Source organism: Lygodium microphyllum, chromosome 30 (genome assembly GCF_053477565.2).
Source record: "Lygodium microphyllum isolate KBCC chromosome 30, Lygodium_microphyllum_v1.1.10, whole genome shotgun sequence".
NCBI lineage: Eukaryota > Viridiplantae > Streptophyta > Polypodiopsida > Schizaeales > Lygodiaceae > Lygodium > Lygodium microphyllum.
Genome location: NC_141164.1, coordinates 105,367,511 through 105,389,358, shown reverse-complemented (window position 1 = coordinate 105,389,358; position 21,848 = coordinate 105,367,511). Strand labels below are relative to the sequence as shown.

Here is a 21,848-nt window from a genome sequence, read left to right as displayed (position 1 = left end):
TGTTTTGGTTATAGTGCACGTGGCATTAGCTTAATTGGGGAAAATTGCAAGTTTTTCAATGACATTTTGACAATTTTAACCAGCTTACTAGTGAGAAGCTTGATAATAATAATTATCATGCTTAGAAGTTTAGGATGACTAATTTCTTGAAGGATAAATGCATTTAGAACTACATTGTAGGAGACATGGTAGTGGCACCCGAAGCCCCTTTGTGAAATGCTATTGTTGCAGAATAGATAAATGCTAATAAGAATTGGGAGTAAACACATAACAAAGTGATGTATTGGCTATCTGTGAGTATTACAGATAGTATAATGGTCTACTAGCATTCCGCACGTGCTTTGTTCAATAATCCATTTCTTATCTTTCTCTCTCCTCTTTTCCCTCTCTATTTCTAATTTTTTTCTTCACCCTCTCTCTCTCTCTCTCTCTATGCCCCCTTTTCTTCTCCTCCCCTTTCTCCTAATTTTCCTTCTTTTCTTCTCTCCCTCTCTCTCTTTTAATTTTATCTTCTCTCTCTCTCTCTCTCTCTCTCTCTCTCTCTCTCTCAAAAATTATTTAAATTTAAAAAATACTTTTCTCTTTCCTCTTTTCCGCCCATATCTCTTCCTCTTTTCCTCTTTCTTCTTCTTCTTTCTCTTTCTCTCTCTCTCTCTCTCTCCCTGCCTTTCTTCTCTCTCACCCATCTCTCCTCTCTTTTCTTTCTCTCTCCCTCTCCTCTTTTTTTATTTTTTTCTTCTTCTCTCTCTTCATTCTCTCATTATTATTTTTCATTTCTTTTAAATTTTATCTTTTCTCTCTCTATAATTCTCTCTGTGTTCAAATTCTCTCTCTTCTTTTTATTATTATTTTCTATCTCTCCTCTCCCTTTTCTTCTCCCCCCCCTCTTTTCCTCTCTCTCTCTCTCTCTCTCTCTCTCTCCTTATTTTTCTCTTCCTCTCTCTTTCTCTTTCAAGTTTTTTTCTCTCGATCTCTTTTCTCTCTATATATTTTTTCTTCTCTCTCTATTTTTCTATTTCCTCTCTTTCCCTTTCTCTCCCCCTATTTTCTCTCCCTTTCAATTTATATATTTCCTCTCTGTCTCTCTCTCTCTCTAAGTCAAAAACTATATAAAAAAAGGTTTAATTCAAAAAAGACAATTCTCTATTTTCTTTCCCCCCTCTTCCATCTTTTTCTCTTTCTTCTTCTTCTTCTTCTATCTCCCTCTCAAAGTGTGTGAAAAACTATGTCCAAGAAACTTTAAATTAAAAAAACTTTTAAAGATATTTAATTAAAATAAAAACTTTAATCTAGCACTGAGAGAGAGTGTGAGTGAGAGATAGCTCATAGGCCCTACAATGAGAGAGAGAAGGAGGGGGGAAAGGGGCTTTTAATTAAAAAGGGGAGGGGGAAGAGAAAAGGATAGATTACATGTGAGAGAGAGGGGAGGGGGAAGAGAAAAGGATAGATTACATGTGAGAGAGAGGGGAGGGGAGGGGGTTTTAATTGAAAAAGGGGTAGGTTTGGGAAACCTTCTAGAGGTTCAGGGCTTTCCAAACCTATAAACAAAATAATATAGTAGTAAGATTTGAAGGAATCTGAAACCCTTGTTCTTACTTAGAAGAACCTAGCAAGCTTATTTGAGGTAAACACAAAGGCCAAAAAGCTGTAGCTTAAGTTAAAACTAAATCAAGTTAAAAGAGGGAACTTGCCTATCAACGATTATGCATTAAAGATCAAGACTAGTGTGGAAGCTCTTGGATCTATTAGTGTGGCAATTGATGATTATGATGTTATGCAAGCATGTTTAGATGGATTTGAAGACAAGTATAAGAGCTTCAAGTCATCTATGAATACTAGGGATTATATCCCTAACTTTGCAGATTTGATTCCTGTGTTGTTACTTGAGGAGAAGAACCTTGGCTTGGATTCCTTTTCTTCTCAAAGTAAAAGCAAGTTTGAATAGGTGTTTTACTCTACTAGAAGAGGTATAGGTCATGGTTGAGGTCAAGGTGGTGGTTGTGGTCAAAGTTGTGGTGCATGATAAAATAGGCGAGGACAATCTCGAGGAAGGGGTAACCAAAGAGAGCAAGTTGCGTGTTTTAATCACAATAGGAAAATTCTAATGATAATAGGGAATGCTAGCATTGTGGTAAGAAATGATGCGTTTCCAATAATTGTTTTAAAAAGAAAGTTGAGATTAGAAAAGGCAAAAAACAACAAGGCAATTATGCTTCCACTAGCAAAAACAACGATGACAAAAGTGAGCAGCTTTTTGTCATGCAACATTTTATGAGTATTATAACTACTAATTGTTCATCTAAGAATGATGTATGGTATGAAGACTGAGGTATGTTTAACCACATGGCTTCTCATGGAGAATGGCTTAAAGAGACGTGCAATCCAGAGTCTCCAAGCTATGTGGAGACGGGGGATGCTACAACCCATCCCATTACCCACATTGAAAATGTTCTCTTGAGTATGCATAATAGTAAAACAAAGTACTTACTTGATGTGCTACATGTAGCAAACATAACTAAGAACCTAGTTCTATTGGTTAGATGGTAGAACAGGGATTGCAAGTTTAGTTCACATTTGATAATTGTTATGTTTAGCATCTTGGAAATGTTTGTAAGATAATTGCAAAAGGTAAGTATACTTACATATTGTTTACTCTTGATGTAGGTCTACCTAAAATGGATCCTACTATGTTTGCACAAGGTTCAAAAGTTGTGGTGAACATTGCAATTTGGCATACGTGGATTGGTCATGTAAATGTGTAGCATCTGAAAAACATGTAGTGTAAACAAATTGTAGATGGCTTATCAAAGTTCATAGTTGATGGGATGCATAAAGTATATCGAGCGTGTCAATTTAAAAAGTAGTTAATGTCAAGATTGTGGGAGAGAAGGAAGGAGTCTCACTTGTAGCTTCCTTGCTTGCACAATGGGGGAATACACACAAGGGTGGAGGCTGAAAACAGTTTTCCTCTTCTTAGTTGTGTAAGCCAAAAGAACTCAAGTACAAAGAAATAGAAGAACCCTATATATGGGTCTCAAACCAAACTCAACTAACTAAGGTGGCATACTAACTGAGCCACGAACTAGAGTAGATAAGGATAGCTATCATCTAGCTATTATTCATGGGCGGTGTACTAACCGCATCTACAACTGACAAGTCGGTGACATAAATACACAACGGTCACCCTGGCGTATCACAAGTGGAGCTCGATATCTCAACACTCCCCCTCGAGCTCAATCCCAATTCCTGCACACCAAGCAAGTCTCTGAACTTGCGCAGCTTCTCTGCGCCCAATGCCTTCGTGAATATGTCAGCTACCTGATCCTCTGTGCTGACATAAACTAGATCAATAAGACCTAGTAAAATCCTCTCCCACACATAGTGATAATGCACCTCAATGTGCTTTGTTCTAGCATGATAGACTGGGTTATTTGCCAAGTGTATACTACTCATGTTGTCACAATAAATGACAACTCGTCCATCTGTAGACTGATGCATATCATAAAGTAGCTTATGCAACCAAGCTACCTCACATGCAGCCATTGCTGCACCCCTGTACTCAGCCTCTGTGCTCGACAAGGCAACTGTAGGCTGTTTCTTGCTGCTCCAAGTGACTGCAGCACTCCCAAAAGAGAACACATATCCACTGGTAGATCGTCTATCAGAAATGCTACCAGCCCAATCAGCATCAGTGTATCCATGCAACTGTATCTGAACCCCAGTCTCATAAAATAGTCCATACTGCAATGTGGACTTCACATACCTGAGTATGCGTCTAGCCGCATCCAAATGTGGTTTCCTTGGAGCCTGCATAAACTGACTTACCAATCCAACAGCATAGCTCAAATCTGGCCTGGTAATAGTCATATAAATCAAACTTCCTACTATGCGTCTGTACATAGTAGGGTCTTCTAGAAGCTCACCTGTATCTATGCTTAGCTTCACATTCTGCTCCAAAGGAACTGAAATAGGCTTACAGCCTGTCATCCCATATTTGGACAGCATGTCCAATCCATACTGCCTCTGCAAGAGCTGTATCCCACTTGGTGATCTAATCACCTCAATGCCCAAGAAATATCGCAGCTCTCCCAAATCCTTCATCTCAAACTTCTGCTTCAATAGCATTTTCACACGAAGGATATCTTCATCACTGTCACCTGTCATAATCAAATCATCAACATAAATGACAAGTAGCATAATACATTTCTCTGTCTCACATAAAGTGAGAAATCTGCCTTGGAAATCTGAAAGCCAATAGTGACAAGATACTGTCCTATCTTGTCAGACCATGCTCTAGGTGCTTGCTTCAAGCCATACAAGGCTTTCTTCAACCTACAAACAAACTCAGGATGAACATCATGCACATAACCTGGTGGATGCTCCATATAGACCTCTTCTTGCAAATCACCATGCAAGAAGGCATTCTTTACATCCATCTAATGTAAAGACCATCCCTTTGATGCAGCCATAGCAATGACTTCTCGTACGGTTGCCATCCTTGCAACCGGACTGAATGTTTCTTCATAGTCAATGCCATATGTTTGTGCATACCCCTTGACTACTAATCTTGCATGTATCTGTTCACAGAACCATCTGCATTGTGCTTCACCTTATAAACCCACTTACAGCCAATTGCATTCTTATCTTTAGGCAAAGGTACCAATTCTCATGTAGCATTTGCTTCCAAGGCATCCATTTCTTCATCCATGGCTTTCTTCCATTTTTCTTTTCCCATGGCTTGCTCAAAAGAAGTGGGTTATGGTTCCTGTATCACTTTGACCATATATGCATAGTGAATGGCTGTAAATCCATCATATTTTAGCCTATCCACAGGATACCTAGCTCTCGTAGGCCTGCGCAAAATAGGTTCACTCCCAGGTGCTCTCAAAACATCCCTGGTCTTCCTTACTCCAGGTGTAACAATAGAAGGAATACCCAACTCATCATCAATGCTCTGTTCTGAGCCACTGGATTCACCATCCACATAAGAATGACCTGCATTCACATCAAACATGGGCTGATCAACCTTCTCTTTTCCTTTTCGTGATACCTGCATACCACTATCTGCATTGCTTTGAGAAGATTCTCCTGATCTCAATCTGCCTGTCCATGGCGAAGAATGTGAACCACTGCTAGAGGACGCTCCAGGTCCACTAATATTTTGTGACTGCTGCTGTGAATTCTGTGCAGCATTACCATTTTGTGCATCTACATCATCAATCAAATTTACTGGTTTATACCAGCTACTCATCTCATCAAAAACATCTCTGCTCACTGTAAACTTACGAGTAGAAGGGTTATAGCATCTATACCCTTTTTGCTGCAGAGAGTAACCAATAAAGATGCACTTCTCAGCTTTTGGATCCAACTTGGATCTCAACTCATCTGGCACATGTACATAGGTAATGCAACCAAAAATTTTCAAATGAGAAATATCTGGTTTCCTACCAGTGTACCTCTCCTCTGGAGTCATCCCATGTATTGCTGCAGTGGGAGTCCTGTTCATTATGTAGATTGCTGTAGCAACTGCTTCAGCCCAATAAAAATCTGGCAGGTCTTTTTCATTGAGCATGGCACGAGATACCTCTCCAATATGCTTGTTTTTCCTTTCTGCAATTCCATTTTGTTGTGGGGTATGACTGCATGAATATTGCTGCTTTATGCCATGCTCCTGCAGGAACCTTGCAAACTCATTTGAGAGGTACTCTCCCCCTCCATCTGACCTTAGGCATTTTATTTGCAGACCTGTTTCTTTTTCAGCCATAGCTTTAAGAGTTTTGAAATGCCCAGAAACTTCACTTTTCTTTTTCATAAAATACACCTAAACTTTTTTGCTATAGTCATCAATAAAAGTGACAAAATAATGACAACCTCCAAGAGATGCAGCTTTAGTAGTCCACACATCAGAGTGGATTAATTCCAATGGATTCTTACTCTCTTGAACATGTCTAGGAAATGGTTTCCTTGCCTATTTTCCAAATTGACAGGCTTCACATACCTTATGCATTTCTGCAACCTTGAATTTAGGCAATCCTGCAACAATATATTGGGCCTGCATTGGTTTAAGTCGATGTACATTAACATGACCAATGCGTTTATGCCAGATATCAATATCTGCAACTACACCGATCCCATGTGCAAACATTGCTGCACTCAATTCAGGCATGTCTGCATCCAACGTAAACATTCTGCCCTTCTTCTTTCCTTTTGCTATCAAGCGACCTTTATTTTTCATATCCTCAACAAAGCATTCATGAGGATTAAATCTGACCTGCAAGCCCTGCTCAACCATTTGACCAACAGAAACCAGATTCTTGGTGATATTCGGGACATGAAATATATCGAACAGGTATTTCTTTTTCCCATCCTGCATAGACAAAGGAAATTTTCCAATCTGCACAATAGGATGTGCAGTATCATCACCAGTCTCCACAAATCCTGGTTTTTCCATTTTCCTTGCATCCTCCATCCATTCTACATGACCTGTCATGTGGTTTGATGCACCTGAGTCAACATACCATACATCGTTGCTTTCTTCTGCACTTGTCACAGAATTGTTCATGTGCTGCACCATAAACAAATGCTCATTTCTGTCATCACCCTGTCTACTAGAAGATGAATAATTCCCTTGTTGCAATTTCCCATTCATGATGTCATTCTGCTTTTTATAGCAGTCTTTAGCCATATGACCCATTTTACCACAGTAGTAGCATTCAACATTGCTGTTGGCATTTTGGCCTCTGTGCCATCCACCACGACCTCTTTGGCTCCCCCTGCCTCTAGTGTTACCACGTCCTCCTCCATAGGACCAGTTTTCTTGAGTTTGCTGCATATTCTGATTTCTACCACAGCCTCCAAATCGGCCTCCTCTATCTCTGCCTCTACCTCTTCCAACATTTGAGTAGAAGACAGCTTCTTTTGAAGTTCCTCCTAAAGAAGATGCACCACTATTTCTCTGCTCCTCAGAAATTAGAAGAGCAATCAACTTCTCAAAATCAGGAAATCTTTCACGGACGGAAATGGATGTTCGAAACTGTGCATAATCCTTTTCTAGACCATTCAAGGTCACAGAAACTAAATCATCATCTTCCACTGGTGACCCAATGGAAGCAAGTGCATCTGCAATCTTCTTCACCTTCATGTGGTAGTCGTTGATGCTCATATTTTCTCTTTGCACATTGTGCAACTCTTGCTTGAGCTGCATTTTCCTGGGTTGAGTATTTGTGCTATACATTTTTGACAAAGTATCCCATGCCTCCTTTGGCGTACTTGCATCTTGAATATGCACAATCATAGAGTCTAAAATGCTGATAGACAGTCAGTACATAACTTTCCTGGCTCTCTCATGCCATGCTTTAAATGCCTGCATTTGTTGTTGATTGGGAACATCAGGAAGAACTGGTTCTTCTTCATTTCCTGCAACAAATTCCCAATATCCTTTTCCCATAAGGAAATTCGTCATTCTAAACTTCCATGCTTGGAAGTTATTCTTGTCAAGCTTTTCAGTGACAATCTGTGAAAGAGAATCAGACGCCATTACAGAACACTGCAAAAAATTCTGTCACTGCAAAAAACACAGCTTCACCCTCACAAGGGCAAATCTGCAAAACTGGCGAAAGTGGTATTTGACCACACAGTCACTTCCTAGTGACGATTTTGCATAAACAGGAACCAAGGATGATTCTGTAACTCCCAATGTCTCTGCACACAAGCATACGATGCAATTTCTGTGGCAACTTTTCACCGACCTGTAGAACAGTGGTCACACAACATAAAACAGGGCTTTTTCCTAAGTGCATGCAGAAAACTTCTGCTTGCAAAACAGGCCCCGAAATGGCCTCAAATAAAAAAAACAGGGTCACCTAGGGCTAATGCCCTTTCCCGCAGCATATACTGCCCTCTTGCTTCACCGCAAAGGGCGTCTCAACCTGAGACAATGCACTCTTGCAATTTCCAGCTGTGCTACCTGCAGAGATCTGCTCCCAAAACAGAAAATGAAAGCAACACTGCTCCTCTTACCAGAACACCGCGAGCTTGGCTTGCTTTCTTGAGCTCCTTACCACGAACAAGGCTCTGATACCATGTCAAGATTGTGGGAGAGAAGGAAGGAGTCTCACTTGTAGCTTCCTTGCTTGCACAATGGGGGAATACACACAAGGGTGGAGGCTGAAAACAGTTTTCCTCTTCTTAGTTGTGTAAGCCAAAAGAACTCAAGTACAAAGAAATAGAAGAACCCTATATATGGGTCTCAAACCAAACTCAACTAACTAAGGTATACATTTCCACATGAAAAGTATACATTTCCACGAGTGGAGCTCGATATCTCAACAGTTAAGGTATACATTTCCACATGAAAAGTATGTATGCAAGAAGGCACTTGAATTGACACCTTCTGATGTGTGGGGTTCTATGAGTGGTTCCAAGAATTATTTCTCTTTCATTGATGATCATACTCGAAAAGTATGGGTTTATTTTATGTGTGAGAAAAGTGAGGTGTTCACTCACTTTAAAAGCTTTAAAGCTTTAGTTGGGAAAGAGAGAGGGTTACATATTAAATTCCTAAGAGCTAATGGAGGGGGAAAGTACTTATCTGATGTTTTTTTTAATTTTTTGTAGAAAAATGATTTTTGGAGGTAATTTACATGTATGTATACTCCACAGCAAATGGAGTTGTTGAGTGAAAAAATAGGCATATTATAGAGGTGGCTCAAGCATTGATATCTAAAAGAAACTTGCCTCACTACTATCGGGTTGACGTAGTTACTATTGCTATATACATTATGAACATTACACCTACAATTGTTATACATGGTATGATACTTGAGGAGAAGTATGTAGGTTAAGAGCCTAATCTATTACACTTGAAATTTTTTGGATTTGTTGCTTATGTGTATATTCCTGATGAGTTGTATAGTAAATTGGATCCCAAGGTAGAAAAAAGTGCATTTGTGGAATATTCTCTTATGGATACATATGTTATGAACCTATTATATGTGAGTTAAGAGTTAGTAAGGATATTGTCTTTGATGAAATGAATAGCTAGTATACCAATGTGCAAGATAAAATTGTGGCTGATGTGTATTAGAGTGTAGCTGTGTAGAAAACAGGTCAACAATCGAAGACATTGAGTGGGCCATAGGATTCTCCTAGTCATGGGTATGTTGATAAACCTTAGAGTGGTAAATTATAGTCACAGGTCACTCCACCAAGTATATCACAAGTGTTAAGGAAAGGCAAGGAGAAGATTAGACACTCACCTATTATGATTGATGTATCATCATGTTTATTTCATGTTGATATGGATTTAGATGGTTTTGAGCAAAGCTTGGATCAAGAGTTTGGGATTCAATCTATTAAGACACTTGTTGTAAGGAAGGCACAAGAGGATACCAAGGCACTTGGTAGTGATCCAAGTCCATGTAGGTCAATAAGAGTAAGAAAGCCCATTAATCAATTAACATATAATAGCAATGTAGCTCATCACTATGTACACATGGCTAGGTTGTGTAGAATATAGAATCCACTAGTTTTGAGGGTGCGATGGGTAAAAAGCTTTGGGATACTACTATGGATGAAGAAATGGCTACACGTAAGGCAAATGATACATGGGATTTGGTGCCTTTACCTAAAGGCAATAAAGATATTGACTGCAAATGGGTTTACAAAGTGAAGTATAAGTTTGATGGATCAGTTTAGCATTATAAGGCAAGGCTAGTTGTCAAAGGGTACATGCAGAATCACGGTATTGATTATGAGGAGACTTTTGCTCCAATAGCTAAAATGGCTACTATGAGGGCCATCATGTTAAAAATGCCTTCTTGAGTCAAGAGTTACAAGAACAACTTTATGTGAGCAGCGACGTGGTTATATGGATCAAAGTTATCTTAATTATGTATTTAAGCTTCGTAAGGTGTTATATTTGCTAAAGCAAGCACCTAGCACATAGCATGATAGGATTGTAGAATATATTGTTAGCATTGGATTTTACAAAACATAAGTCGATCACTCACTTTATGTATATGGGAGTGATGTGTGTATTGTGATGATTACTATATATGTAGATGACTTGGTTATTGTGAGTGATAGTGAAATAGAGATTGACCATGTAAAGAGTCTTCTCAAGGTTGAGTTTGAAATGAAGGAATTGGGAGAGTTATGCTAATTTTCTTGGTATAGAGATAACCATGACTCCAGAGGGTATATGGTTGTCACAGAGATAGTATGCTTTGGGTATGTTGAAAAAGTACGATATGGCTGATTATAAGCCAACCTCGATACATTTGGATGTCAATGCTAAGCTATCCGCACATGAGAGTGATGTGATTGAGGATGTCACTATGTATAGAAAGATTTTGGGTAGCCTTATTGCTTTGACGATCACTAGGCCAAATCTAAACTACAAAATTGGTTTGGAGAGTTGGTTCATGCAACTTCCATGAAATCTACATTTGGATACAGTGCAACATAGATTGCACTATGTGAGGTCTACACTTGATTATGCCTTGTTCTATGCAATAGATATACCCTTGGACTTTCATGATTACATAGATGCAATTTGAGTTGGTAGTATGTTAGATGGGAGATCTATTGGTGGATCTATGGTTTCCTTTGGGATTGATGTTGTTACTTGGAGTATTAAGAAATAACCTACACGTGCACTATCTAGTACACTGAGGCCAACTATAGGGGTGTTGCAATTGTAACTCTAATAACCTTAGTAGCATTCACTTGGCCAAGAACCCAACGTATCATGTGCAAACCAAACACATAGAGATCCATTACTATTTCATTCAAGAGGGGGTTCTAGCATGTGATATTAACTTGGTTTATGTGAGAACATAGGATTAGGCTGCTGCACATATTTTCATCAAGGCCTTGGGAGCTGAGAAGCTTTGCTGCTTCAGGACTATGCTTGGAATACATGAGCTCATGTTGAGCTCGCGGTGAAGTATTGAGATATCGAGCTCCACATGAGATGGCATCCACTACATGCCTTGATGATATTGAGCTCCACATGTGATGGACATGGAGGATATCCTAGTGATTCTACAATTGGACTATACCAACATAGTTCACTATTGGTCATGACATATTCATTGTGCCATCTCATCTATCCCTAGCGAGTTCACACTTAGTGATTGCATGTACATATGCCCTAGCACTTTCATATTAGTCTTTTATCATGTTGTAGACTAAGTTCTTTTGTACGGGAAAAGAAGAAAGAAGAAGAATAATAATATTTTAGCCCTACTTCTTTGTGTGCTCGAGTCTCGATGTGTGTGTGTGCTCTTGGTTGCTTCACCTCTCTCTCCTCTTGTTTGTTTACACATATATATTCATCAGTGTGTAAGAGAGTAAGGAACCACAAAGGAGAAGCTTCTTCTCATCTTTTTCTTGTTTTCATCCCCTTGGCAACATGGATTAGAGCAGGAAAGTGGTCAATCAAGAGCTTGGCACACGAGGAACAAATATTTGCACCATGAGGCCATCTATCACTCCCCCTTGGTGATAGACCACAATGAGAAAGTGTTAAATATGTAAGCCTTCTAAAAACTTTGTGTCCTTCACGATTCCTTTGTTTCCATGGGATTGCACCTTAGAGATAGAGTATGAGTGAACTAAGTGAGAGGTAGTCTTATCTCAAGTACAGAGGAAAACGACAAATATGTGTTTATTCAAAGTTTCACATTGTTGAACTCTCATAGAACCTAACTATTCAATCAATTTTTTTTTGGAAAAGCAAGAACAATATAGGATTTAGTTAAATGGATTGCCTTTCTAATTTCTTTTTCTACATTATGAACAAAAAGCATATCTAAGGTAGAATAAAGGTGTTTAAAATTAGCATGGTTTTTAAAAAACTAATGAAAAAAAGAGTGATTCCTTTCTTTGTGATCATCATTTAGCAATTGTTAGCATGAAGTCTCAAGAATCTAAAGTGTACATGAAGAAAGTTCAAGACTTTTTAAGTCCATTGCACAACCTTATAGGTCAGGAGCAAGACTTATTACTTGAAGGATTTTCTCCTATGAAGTACTCAAAGAGGTGGTTTTTTAAACAAGAAAAAGTAAAACTTCTAAAAATGATGGTTTGCCAATTCAATTCTTTTAGGAGTTTTGGATCTTTGCTCAATTGATTTTTGCACTGTGCTTAATGAAAGCAAGAGTGACATATTCCCTCAAAAGAGGTGAATGTAGGAAAATTAAACTTATTCCAAAGAGTCTTAGGGAGCTTCAATGTAAGGATTGGAAGACTTTGCCCATGCATGATAGATCTTACAAAATCTTATGGTGAAGCTTCATTGTCAAAGTTAAATATATCATTGCAAATGTTATGCATAAGCAACTTGGTTTTGTTCATGGGAGAAGGATATCTTGGTCTTGATAAAGCCTACAACAAGATTAGGCAGGAGTTTATCTTTCTAGTCTTGAAGACAATGGGATTTGGAGAAGCCTTTTGTTAGATGTTCTTGGCTCTCTTTGCAATGCATAAGCTTCATATATGTATCAATGGCTATGCGAAGAAGTCTTCCTTTTTATCACATTTGTGAGACAAGTTTGCCATTTTTGCTCCATTGCCTTGTAGTTTTTTATGATCCTCTTTTGAGGAGTCTTGATACTATGATGAATGTTGGCACTATGAAGGGATTGCCTTTGTAAGAGGGAGCTACATTTAGGTTTAAATGTTTTGTAGATGATACTGCAAACATTCTTGAAAATAGTGAATAAAATTTGTAGAATTCTTTTTAGGTCTATCAATTATTCTATGAAGTTTCTAGATCTATGGTTAGTTGAGAGAAAGTTGAAAGTCATAGGTTGCACTTGTATGGAAGATGCTCACAAGCTTTAGGTTAATGAAATTGTGGTTAGTTCTAATATCATATACCTTGGATGTCCTATCAATATGATATCACTTTGAAGAAGAGTTTTTGTTAGCTATTGGAAAGATTCAAAGTGAAGTTTGAGGAATGAAGGAATTACAATTTATCTTTTAGTGGTAACATGATTATGTTAATAATATTCTTTACCCTACTACTACTAATATTGCTTTGATTTTCCCCTTCTTAAAAGATGCTTAGGACAAATTTGATATGCTTGTTTTAGAACCTTTTTGTGGTCTTTTGATGAGATCATGAAACATGACATTTGATTGGATGGAAGTCAATCATTACTAGAAATTTGAATGGTGGATTGGATATCTCTGATTTGTACTTGATTTGTAGTCAGAGGCTATTCAATTAACGTGGAAATGGCTTATTGCTCTTCAAAAGTCTATGCAATTGTGGCCAATCTTATCAAGGCACTAGATCTTTAACTATCTTGTTTTTGGAAGAAACTCTCTTATTCTTGGAAGAAAGTGGGAGATGGACAAAGTACTTGCACTTCCTTGGAAGATCAAATTTGTTGATTACGAAGTGGTGTCTTCCATCGTTAACAAACGTGCTACTTTGTTTTGGGAGGTTGAATGGGTTGGCTCTTTTGATCAAGGGGAGACTTCTTTATAATCTTCAATATGGCTTAATGCTTTTTCCTTGAAAGATTAAGTAAGTCCTGCTAAACTTGACTCAAATTGGCTCACAAGTTGGTCAATAAAGGAGTTGGGCAAGCATTGGCATGACTTATGGGACCCACATAAGCTTTGTTGATTGAGTTGAGTGCTAACATTATCAAATATATAAGTTTTGTCTTACCAATGAAGAGTTGGAATGACTTCATCAAGTGATGTCTAAATTTAACAAATATTGGTTGACATCTTTTAGGAAGACATTGAAATCTTAGCTAAACTTTGTGGCTTTTAGGGAAAACCCCCTTAGCTAGAATATGTAAGAAGAGGGCAAGTTTCGGAAATCATTGATTAATAAGCCTAAAAGTTTTTGGTCCAAGTTCAACAAGAAATGTGGATATGAGAAGCAAGAAGCTTGTTCATAGGTGTTGGAGGACTACTCCTTCCAATGGGATTAACCTTTAGCTTCGGAGAATCATCATGCTCAAGCTACCAAACTAGGAACCACCTATCCAAGTGGTAGGAATTACCTAGGCATTGTCCTCTCTATAAAGACGGGTAGGACTTACCACCTTGTAAGGTTGCAAGAAGTGCATGGAAGAAGAATGTTAAAAAATGGATAAGTAAAGTTGAGTTTCATGATCACATAAGATGGAGAAATGCTTTGTTAGGAATCAAAGGTAAGTTTCATGATCACATAAGATGGAGAAATGCCTTATTAGGAATCAAAGGTAAGTTGAATTTGGCTTTCCTTGAGTACTAGAAATTATAAGGGGCGTTGTATTCCAATCATTATGCAAACTGAGAAATAAGGCGGTACCTGGTTCTAAGATGGTTTTGATGATAAACATAAAATATAGGTTTGAGGAGCTTATTGGGTGGATTTTAGGTGCTATGGATGATCAAAGTAGCACTAAGATTGTTGGATTGAAGCTTAAAAATTGTTATGAGTTGTTATGCCATGTGCGTTGAATCTATTTCGTAATGTAACTTGTTCCCACATTTAAAAAAAGCAAGGTTTTTTAATTTCTTGAATCAATAGCAATAAGCAACTTTAATGAAAAATGAATTTCTTTACAAACTAAAGTCTTTCCACTCGCTATCCCCCATGCCACCATACCACTATACAAGCATATGCCCTAATGTTAACAAACATGGAAGGCAAGTCCAAAGAATGTGAAACGACTGCGAGATCCCAGGAACCCGCAGAACTTCAGACTTTCTTAATTCAAAGCCGGTTGGAAACCGGTTTTCAGTTTTGGAGTTCGGTCATGACGTACACGGTAGTAGGGCTTTTGGTGCGGGTCAGAATCAGCTAGTGGTTTTTGAACTCGTGGGAACAGGCTGCGTAGTACACACGCACTCACACACGGAACTGGAACGCTCTGTGTCTTCTTCCTCGCTCTCACGACTCGCATAAAGCAGACGGACAGACTTTCTCGGTACAACAATTCCAGCACTGAGCCGCCGCAGGAAGCCATTGCGGCCCGTGGGCGTTTTTATGATACAACACGATCAGGTGGTGCATTCGTACCACACGAATCATGCATTTGCGGTCTAGGATTCCTCATTCTTTCACTCATGGCGTACGAAAACGGTCGGTTCTGTTCATGAAGATTACTTGCTGCGGTCTGTCAGTTATGATTTGAGAGAACCCTCAATTTTGTGGCCATGGAGGAATACAAGACCTCCCAAATGTCCTTGGATGACACGGTTCTGGTCACGGAGATATAATTTGCTGTGTTCTGTCATTCATGCTTTGAAAGAACGCTCAAATTTTGTGGCCATGGCGGAATATAGGAGCTCCCAGACATCCTTGGATGACATGCCGCACGAACTTTTGGCGAAAATATTCTCTCGCCTTCCTGTGCACAGGATCTTGCAGCTTCGTTGTGTATGCAAGCTCTGGAAATCGATCATCTCATCGCACGCCACATTCCCCCTCCTGTGGTCAAAGCACTCGCTCCCTGAAGCCCCTTGGATCCTTATGTACAGCTCCCGTGATGCCGTTGCTGCATTCAACCCCTCCGCGGGCCTCTGGGTCACCCTCCCCATTCCTTCACCCCCAGGTTTCTCCCCTCACAAGCGCATCGTTGCATCATCTTCCGGCCTCCTCTGCTTCTGCATATCTTGTGAGTCTTGCCGCCTTTTGTTCGTATGCAACCCTATCACCAAAGAATGCAGGATCCTGCCAGATGTCCCTCTCCAGCAGGAAAATTTTCTTACAGTGATGTTTGCGGACAATTCTGGTGGCTACCGAATCTATGTTGCAGAGTCCTTTGATAGGGACGCGGCGGATGGAGGAACCCTGCAGGCTGCAGTTTACAGCTCTGCCGATGATTCATGGTGCTTCATGAATGTGAAGGATTTACATTTTATTGAAGGTTGTGGAGGTGACAGCAATGCCTTCCATGCAGGTATGATTCTTAGTGTGTCCAAGGGAGGACCACCTCATCAGCTGACCATATACAATCCTATGGAGGAGTTATGCACCAGCCTGCAGCTGCCATTTGAACGGTCTCTGTCTTTATATCCACCCCTATGTGTCGGCAGTGGAAGGCTATTTCTGGCTGGAGGGGTGTGGGAATATCTTCCTTTTAGTAGCCTTAACCTGTGGGAGCTTGATCCCATGTCTAGAAAGTTTGTCCAAGTGGAAAGCATTCTCTGTGCAGACTTGGACGATAGTTGCATAGCACCTCTGCCGTCAAACATTTTAAAACAGCTCGGAACTGAGGATTTCCTATTCTTTCATGCGAGAATGTTGCTTTGTCCCTTAATGTATAGTATCAGACAGAAATCTTGGACGTGTATGCCTCGTTACTATGGCCCATGCAAAACATGGGCACCTGCAATTATGTATGAGCCCAGTTTTGCAGCAAACGTGTGATGTTGTTGGAGAGGATCTGACAAGTTGACTTTGGTGTTTATTAATTGCTTCCTGCTTGGTCAATGATTAATGGAGATTTACAAGCAGAGATGCTGTACTAGGAGATAAGACATCGGACATGGAATATGGGTTTTGGGGTTAGATATTGACAGGCTGTGATTACACCACCTACTCAATATCTGTTGCTCAAGAGGCAAACAGATGTCAGAAAAAACAGTCTCAACATGCTTGCATCTTTGACAGTTCACTCTTCATCCTTAACAGTATCTGTCACGGAAGGCAGAAAGACTTTTCTCAAAGGGAGAGAAGAGATTCTGGTCATTCACATGTCAAAGTGATGGTCCTGACACCACAGGCACTTCATGGTGGGCTGAAGCTCTCTGTCGTGTCACTTTCTGTGAATATGAGGGCCATTGTGCTGCTTGTTGGGGGATTCTAAGGGTCACAGTTGCAGGTTATGGAATCTTGAAGGGAATATGTGCTTGGACAGGCTGCAGTATGAAGGTAAAGCCTTGTGTTTATTCCATTCTTCTGTCTTCTTTTGAAGTTATGTACCTTTTCTATTACTCTCTTTGATTGTGTTTTCATTAAGTATGCAAGTGGACACGTGCATGTTCCTTTCACTATCCACGTCTGCCCTTCTATGGAAACCATTTCCAGGTTATTATGCTAAGAAACAGTCAAATCGGTTAGGTTAGGTAAGTCTGTGGGTTTAGATCTGGAATTGCAACAACAAGTGCTCTTAGATCAGGCTAAGGGACTGAATGCAGTATAGGTGAATACTGTATCTCATGTCGGATGTTGCCATAGTGCATCTCAAAGCTAGAGGTGCAGAATTTAGATGATTAGACTAAGAGCACATCATGAAAAGCTTGTTTTCCCCATGTTTGAAAGGTATGCAAACTGGTATTTTGCATGCATTCTCTGAAACATACGCACAACTATCAAATCACAAGCCTGGCTGCTGCCTTCAAAATTCAGACATGGCCAGAGTCAAACAAGGCATGAGGGATTTTTGGCCATAATGGATTTTTTAGCCTAAGTGAAATGTGCCATGATCATGAACAAAATCTTTGTAGTAATTTGTTGATATCCAACTGTCTTGGTCAATAAACTTTTTGACTCTGATCTCTTACAAAAATGAGGCCCTGTGACCCACTTGTCAAATGAGACTGGAGGGTTCATATTCCACATGCATAGGTAATCTCCAAAATCTGGGCTGCATGCTTTACAATCAGACCTGGGTGGATGGCATTGATGATTGCTCTACAAGATTGCCACATGCCATGTCAAGGTGTGCAAGGGTAGAGCTCCTAATATTCTTAGGAAAGCCCAAACTAGACAAGATCTTCACTACCATGCACCCAACACTCAAGCATTTCTCATGAAAGATCACAATCTTGCCCAAATACTTCATGATCAATGGAATAGAACCCCAAACCCCTTCGACAATATTTGTCGCAATAGATGTCTCCCCAATGCTAGAAAACATAGCTTGGGAGACTCAAGCTGGAATAGCAGCACTTGCAAGTGTTCATGCTGAAATCAGGTCCACACAATGATATGTGTAGGACATAATTGCCATGTTGAAGATGACATTGCCATGTCCTCTAGATAAGTTTGCTAGCCCTTGAATAGAATGGCCAATCTCTAGATCAGGTTGCTAGCTCTAGAATTGTTAGCAATCATGTGTATCATGTAGAGTCATCTCTTACCTGTGAGTCTTAGTTTGAGTTAGATGGGGACATGAGAAGCTTTGATGCTCAGTCTCTCCTATTTCCTGTATTTTGACAGAGGAGGCAACTTTGTTTAGAGCATGCATTTCTTTTTCAGTCAGTTTTAGGTGTGTTCACATTGGCTGAGGTTTAATCTCCAGCCTTGGATTTCTTTTTTGGTGGTTCGAGGGTGTTTTCACACCAGATTTGGGGTGATCAGCATTTTTTATCTTGCATCGGCATTTCTTGCATTGATCAATGCAGGTTGGCCAGAATTTAATGCATGCTAGCTGGCCAATTTTTGACATTTCAGCAAAAAAAGTTGGCTGGCCATTCTACTTTAAGTTTCAGCACACTCCAACATTTAGGGACTTTCCTCCATCTTTTGGTCTGCCTGCCATCATCAGCCTGATCTCGTGCCCTCATTGATGCTTTGGGCTGGCATGGAGGGATTGATCAGTCCACCTTTTGTATTCAGCTTTCATTCAGATTCAGTGCAGATTTTCTTATTCAGTTCTCTTCTTTCTCTTGTTTCATTGCAGTTTCTCTTCCCTTTCTCTCCCTATCTGTATTTCCTCTTCTGTCACACACTCTCACATGGTATCAGAGCCAAAGTGAGGGCGGAGGTTTCTATGAAGAGAAGACCACACTCAGCTTGCTTGTGACATTAATGTGACATTAAAAGTGATATTTAATGTCACATTAAGGTCATAAATATGGAATGTGACATTAAAAGTGATATTTAATGTCACATTAAGGTAAATCTAGGGGAACATGCACGAGAATGACCGTCCGGGCTCTTGGGCGCCCGAACGGGGTTAAGGGGAGCCTAGAGAGTAAGAGAGTCCAGGAATAGTAGGACTCCAGGGAAGTTGACGGCTGGCAAAGGGATCAGCTTAGGGGGCCAGCACTGATCTAGGCGTGGTTGGGAGGAGGAGGACTCGTGCTTTTCATCGTTTTGTGTTTTTCTGACTCTCCACCATCTATCATTGGTATCAGAGCCTATGGTTCTATGTCTCAGATCGATAATCGTTCGTCAAATTGTCAGAAATTCGTCAGGTTGTCAGTCGCCAGTCAGGCCGTCAGTCTTTGTAACGTCGCGTGAGCACCAGACGACGGGCCGTGAAGAAAAACGGACGGAAGAAGTGCCACGTCACATCGCGTGAGTGTCTGGAACCAGGCGCCGTGAACATGCGACGGGCCGTCGGAACGGGCCGTGAAAGAAAACAAAAGAGAGGAGTAACCCCACATCACATTAATGTGACATCTAACGTTTCTGGCATCTAACGTTACGGGCAGAAAAAAGAAAAGAAACGGCGACCCATTTCTGGTCTGTCGACTGGCGAAAGGCAAAAAGGGGATTTCGTTTCTGGTCAACGCCTGCACAACGAACCAGAACCAGCGCGAGATAACACGATTCCGTTTCTGGTCAATAAAAGAAGAGGCGTTAGCTGCATCAGTCGAGAGGCATCAGCCGTGAGGCAAAAGTGATCTGATGGTGCTCAACGGAGGCAAAATGTGTCACGATTGCTGTGCGTGAGACAATTGCTGTGAGACAGACAAAAAAAAATCATATACGACTGAAGCCACAGCCTGCCATTAAAAATCAGGGAAGTATTTTACTTGTATGCAAATTTCTTATTTTTGCTTTCCAATTCCAGTGTATTAATGGCAGAAAAAGGGAAAGAAAGGGTAATGGAAAGTTCTAGTTCCGGGGATCAACCTATGGTAGATCCCCATGAACCAGATATACAAGAAGAACAATGGGAAGAATTTTTTGCCACGCGAGAGCAATTCGATGATCTTACTGCTCGTGTGCAGGAATAAAGATATAATCTTTAATTTCCTCCAAAAATGGGAAGATTTACATAAATTGAAAAATACCCCACCACATCTCCAAGCACTGGAGGCTAGTTTAACTTTGGGGCCTAAAGCATATAAGTGGTGGCGAACTTTAAAGGAGGCAAATAAAATACCTGAAACTTGGGCTCAATTTGAATCCGTCTTTTTAAAAGAATTTCTTCCTGAAAATGAAATGGAAAGAAATTGGGAAGATTGGGATTATGTTAGACAAAAGGAACGACCCCTACTGACATACTTGGAGGAATATCGTGAGATAATCCTCAAACTGGAAGGAATTGATGAATTCCAAAAAACAAGAGGATTCATTAGGGGACTGGATAAAGCCTGTAAAAAGGAAGTAAAACGGAGTTTACCTAAGACGCTTGAAGAGGCAATTAAATTTGCATTAATTTATGAAGATAGTACGTGACCAGGTACACTCACTAGTCTCACTGATATGGAGCGCAAGTCTAAGGAATTGGAAACCTCAAAATTTGTGGGCAAATTTAAAAGGAAAATGCCATTTTTCAAGGGTAAAAAACAACCTTTTGAAAAGAAACCATATATGAGGCCAAAGTTAAGTCTTGATGACTTTGATAAGGCCAAAAAAGAAAAATTGTGTTTTAATTGTCTATCCCCTAACCATGCTGCTTGGAATTGCCCTCAAAAGAAAAAGGGGGAAGACTAAGGAAAGGACAAGAGCAAGGGAAAAGAAAAACAAATCCATGTAGTGCAGACCTTAGAATTAAAGGGCCATGAAAAGTATAAATCTTTAGAGGTCTTGCACATGGATGTACAACATAAGTGTTGTATGTCAACTTCTATGTGGCAGCCTACTTTTGGGCCACATGATTTACTTAGAGTACATGGATTGATAGCTGGAAAACGGGTAAGAGTCATGATTGATGACTCTGCCACACATAATTTTATAAATTATGCACTTGTCAAAAAATTGAAACTTCCCTAACAAAACAGTGAGCATCAATATGTTTTTCGTATGATGCAAGGCCAAGACAATAAAATATGGGATACAATGGTATCCAATTTGGAAATCGAGATTCAAGGATATAAAGATAAGCTTGATTTCCAAATAATGAATATGGAAAGAGCTGATATTGCTCTAGGGAGGGAGGGGCTATGGGGATTGGAACCATCCTTAAAACGTAGCTATCACCATAATACACTGGAATTTGAAAGGGATGGTAAGACTTTTGTCATTCAAGGTGAACATGAAGTATCTGATAATCCTTTGTTGTGTTCTGCTGAAGTTCAGAAGCTGATAAAGAAGGAAGTTTGTGAGGTATATATGCTATGGTTTCTTCCTGTACAGAATACTTTTACTTTCTGTAATATTAAGCAACAATTTTCTTATGTTTGTGAGTTAAATGTTAATAATGAATTGAACAGTTTGTTAGATGATTTTAAAGATGTGTTTCCTTCTGATTTACCAAGTGGCCTTCCACCTGATAGGGGTGAAATAAATCACCCAATTGATATAAATAAGGATACACACCCAATTTCAAAACCACTGTATAAGTTAAGTGAAACACATCATCAAGAAGTTGAAAGACAAATTAAGGATTACCTGGATAAAGGGTTTATTCAACCCAGTAATTCACCTTGGGCTTAACCAATTTTATTGGTAAAGAAAAAAGATGGTTCTATACGACTTTGTGTTGACTATAGAGCACTTAATAAAATAACGGTGAAGAATAAATTTCCTATGCCCAGAATGGAAGATCTTTTTGATCAATTGCAAGGGGCAAAATTCTTCACAAAGATAGATTTAAGATCAGGCTATCACCAAATAAGAATTAAGGCACAAGATGTTTCCAAGACGGCATTTCGTACTAGATACGGGCATTATGATTTTTTGGTGATGCCTTTTGGCCTCACTAATG

General features: G+C 39.7%; 1 protein-coding gene across 1 annotated transcript in view; it reads left to right on the top strand.

The window, feature by feature from the left end:
* Nucleotides 1-14,859: 14,859 nt before the first annotated feature.
* LOC148010220 (F-box/kelch-repeat protein At5g43190-like) overlaps nt 14,860-21,848 on the top strand; it is a 33,799-nt gene continuing 26,810 nt past the window's right edge. Inside the window, exon 1 of the mRNA XM_087672569.1 lies at nt 14,860-16,894. Within this exon, the coding sequence (XP_087528695.1) occupies nt 15,209-16,390 (1,182 nt within the window). The 5' untranslated portion in view covers nt 14,860-15,208 and the 3' untranslated portion in view covers nt 16,391-16,894. The remainder of the gene's footprint in view (nt 16,895-21,848) is intronic.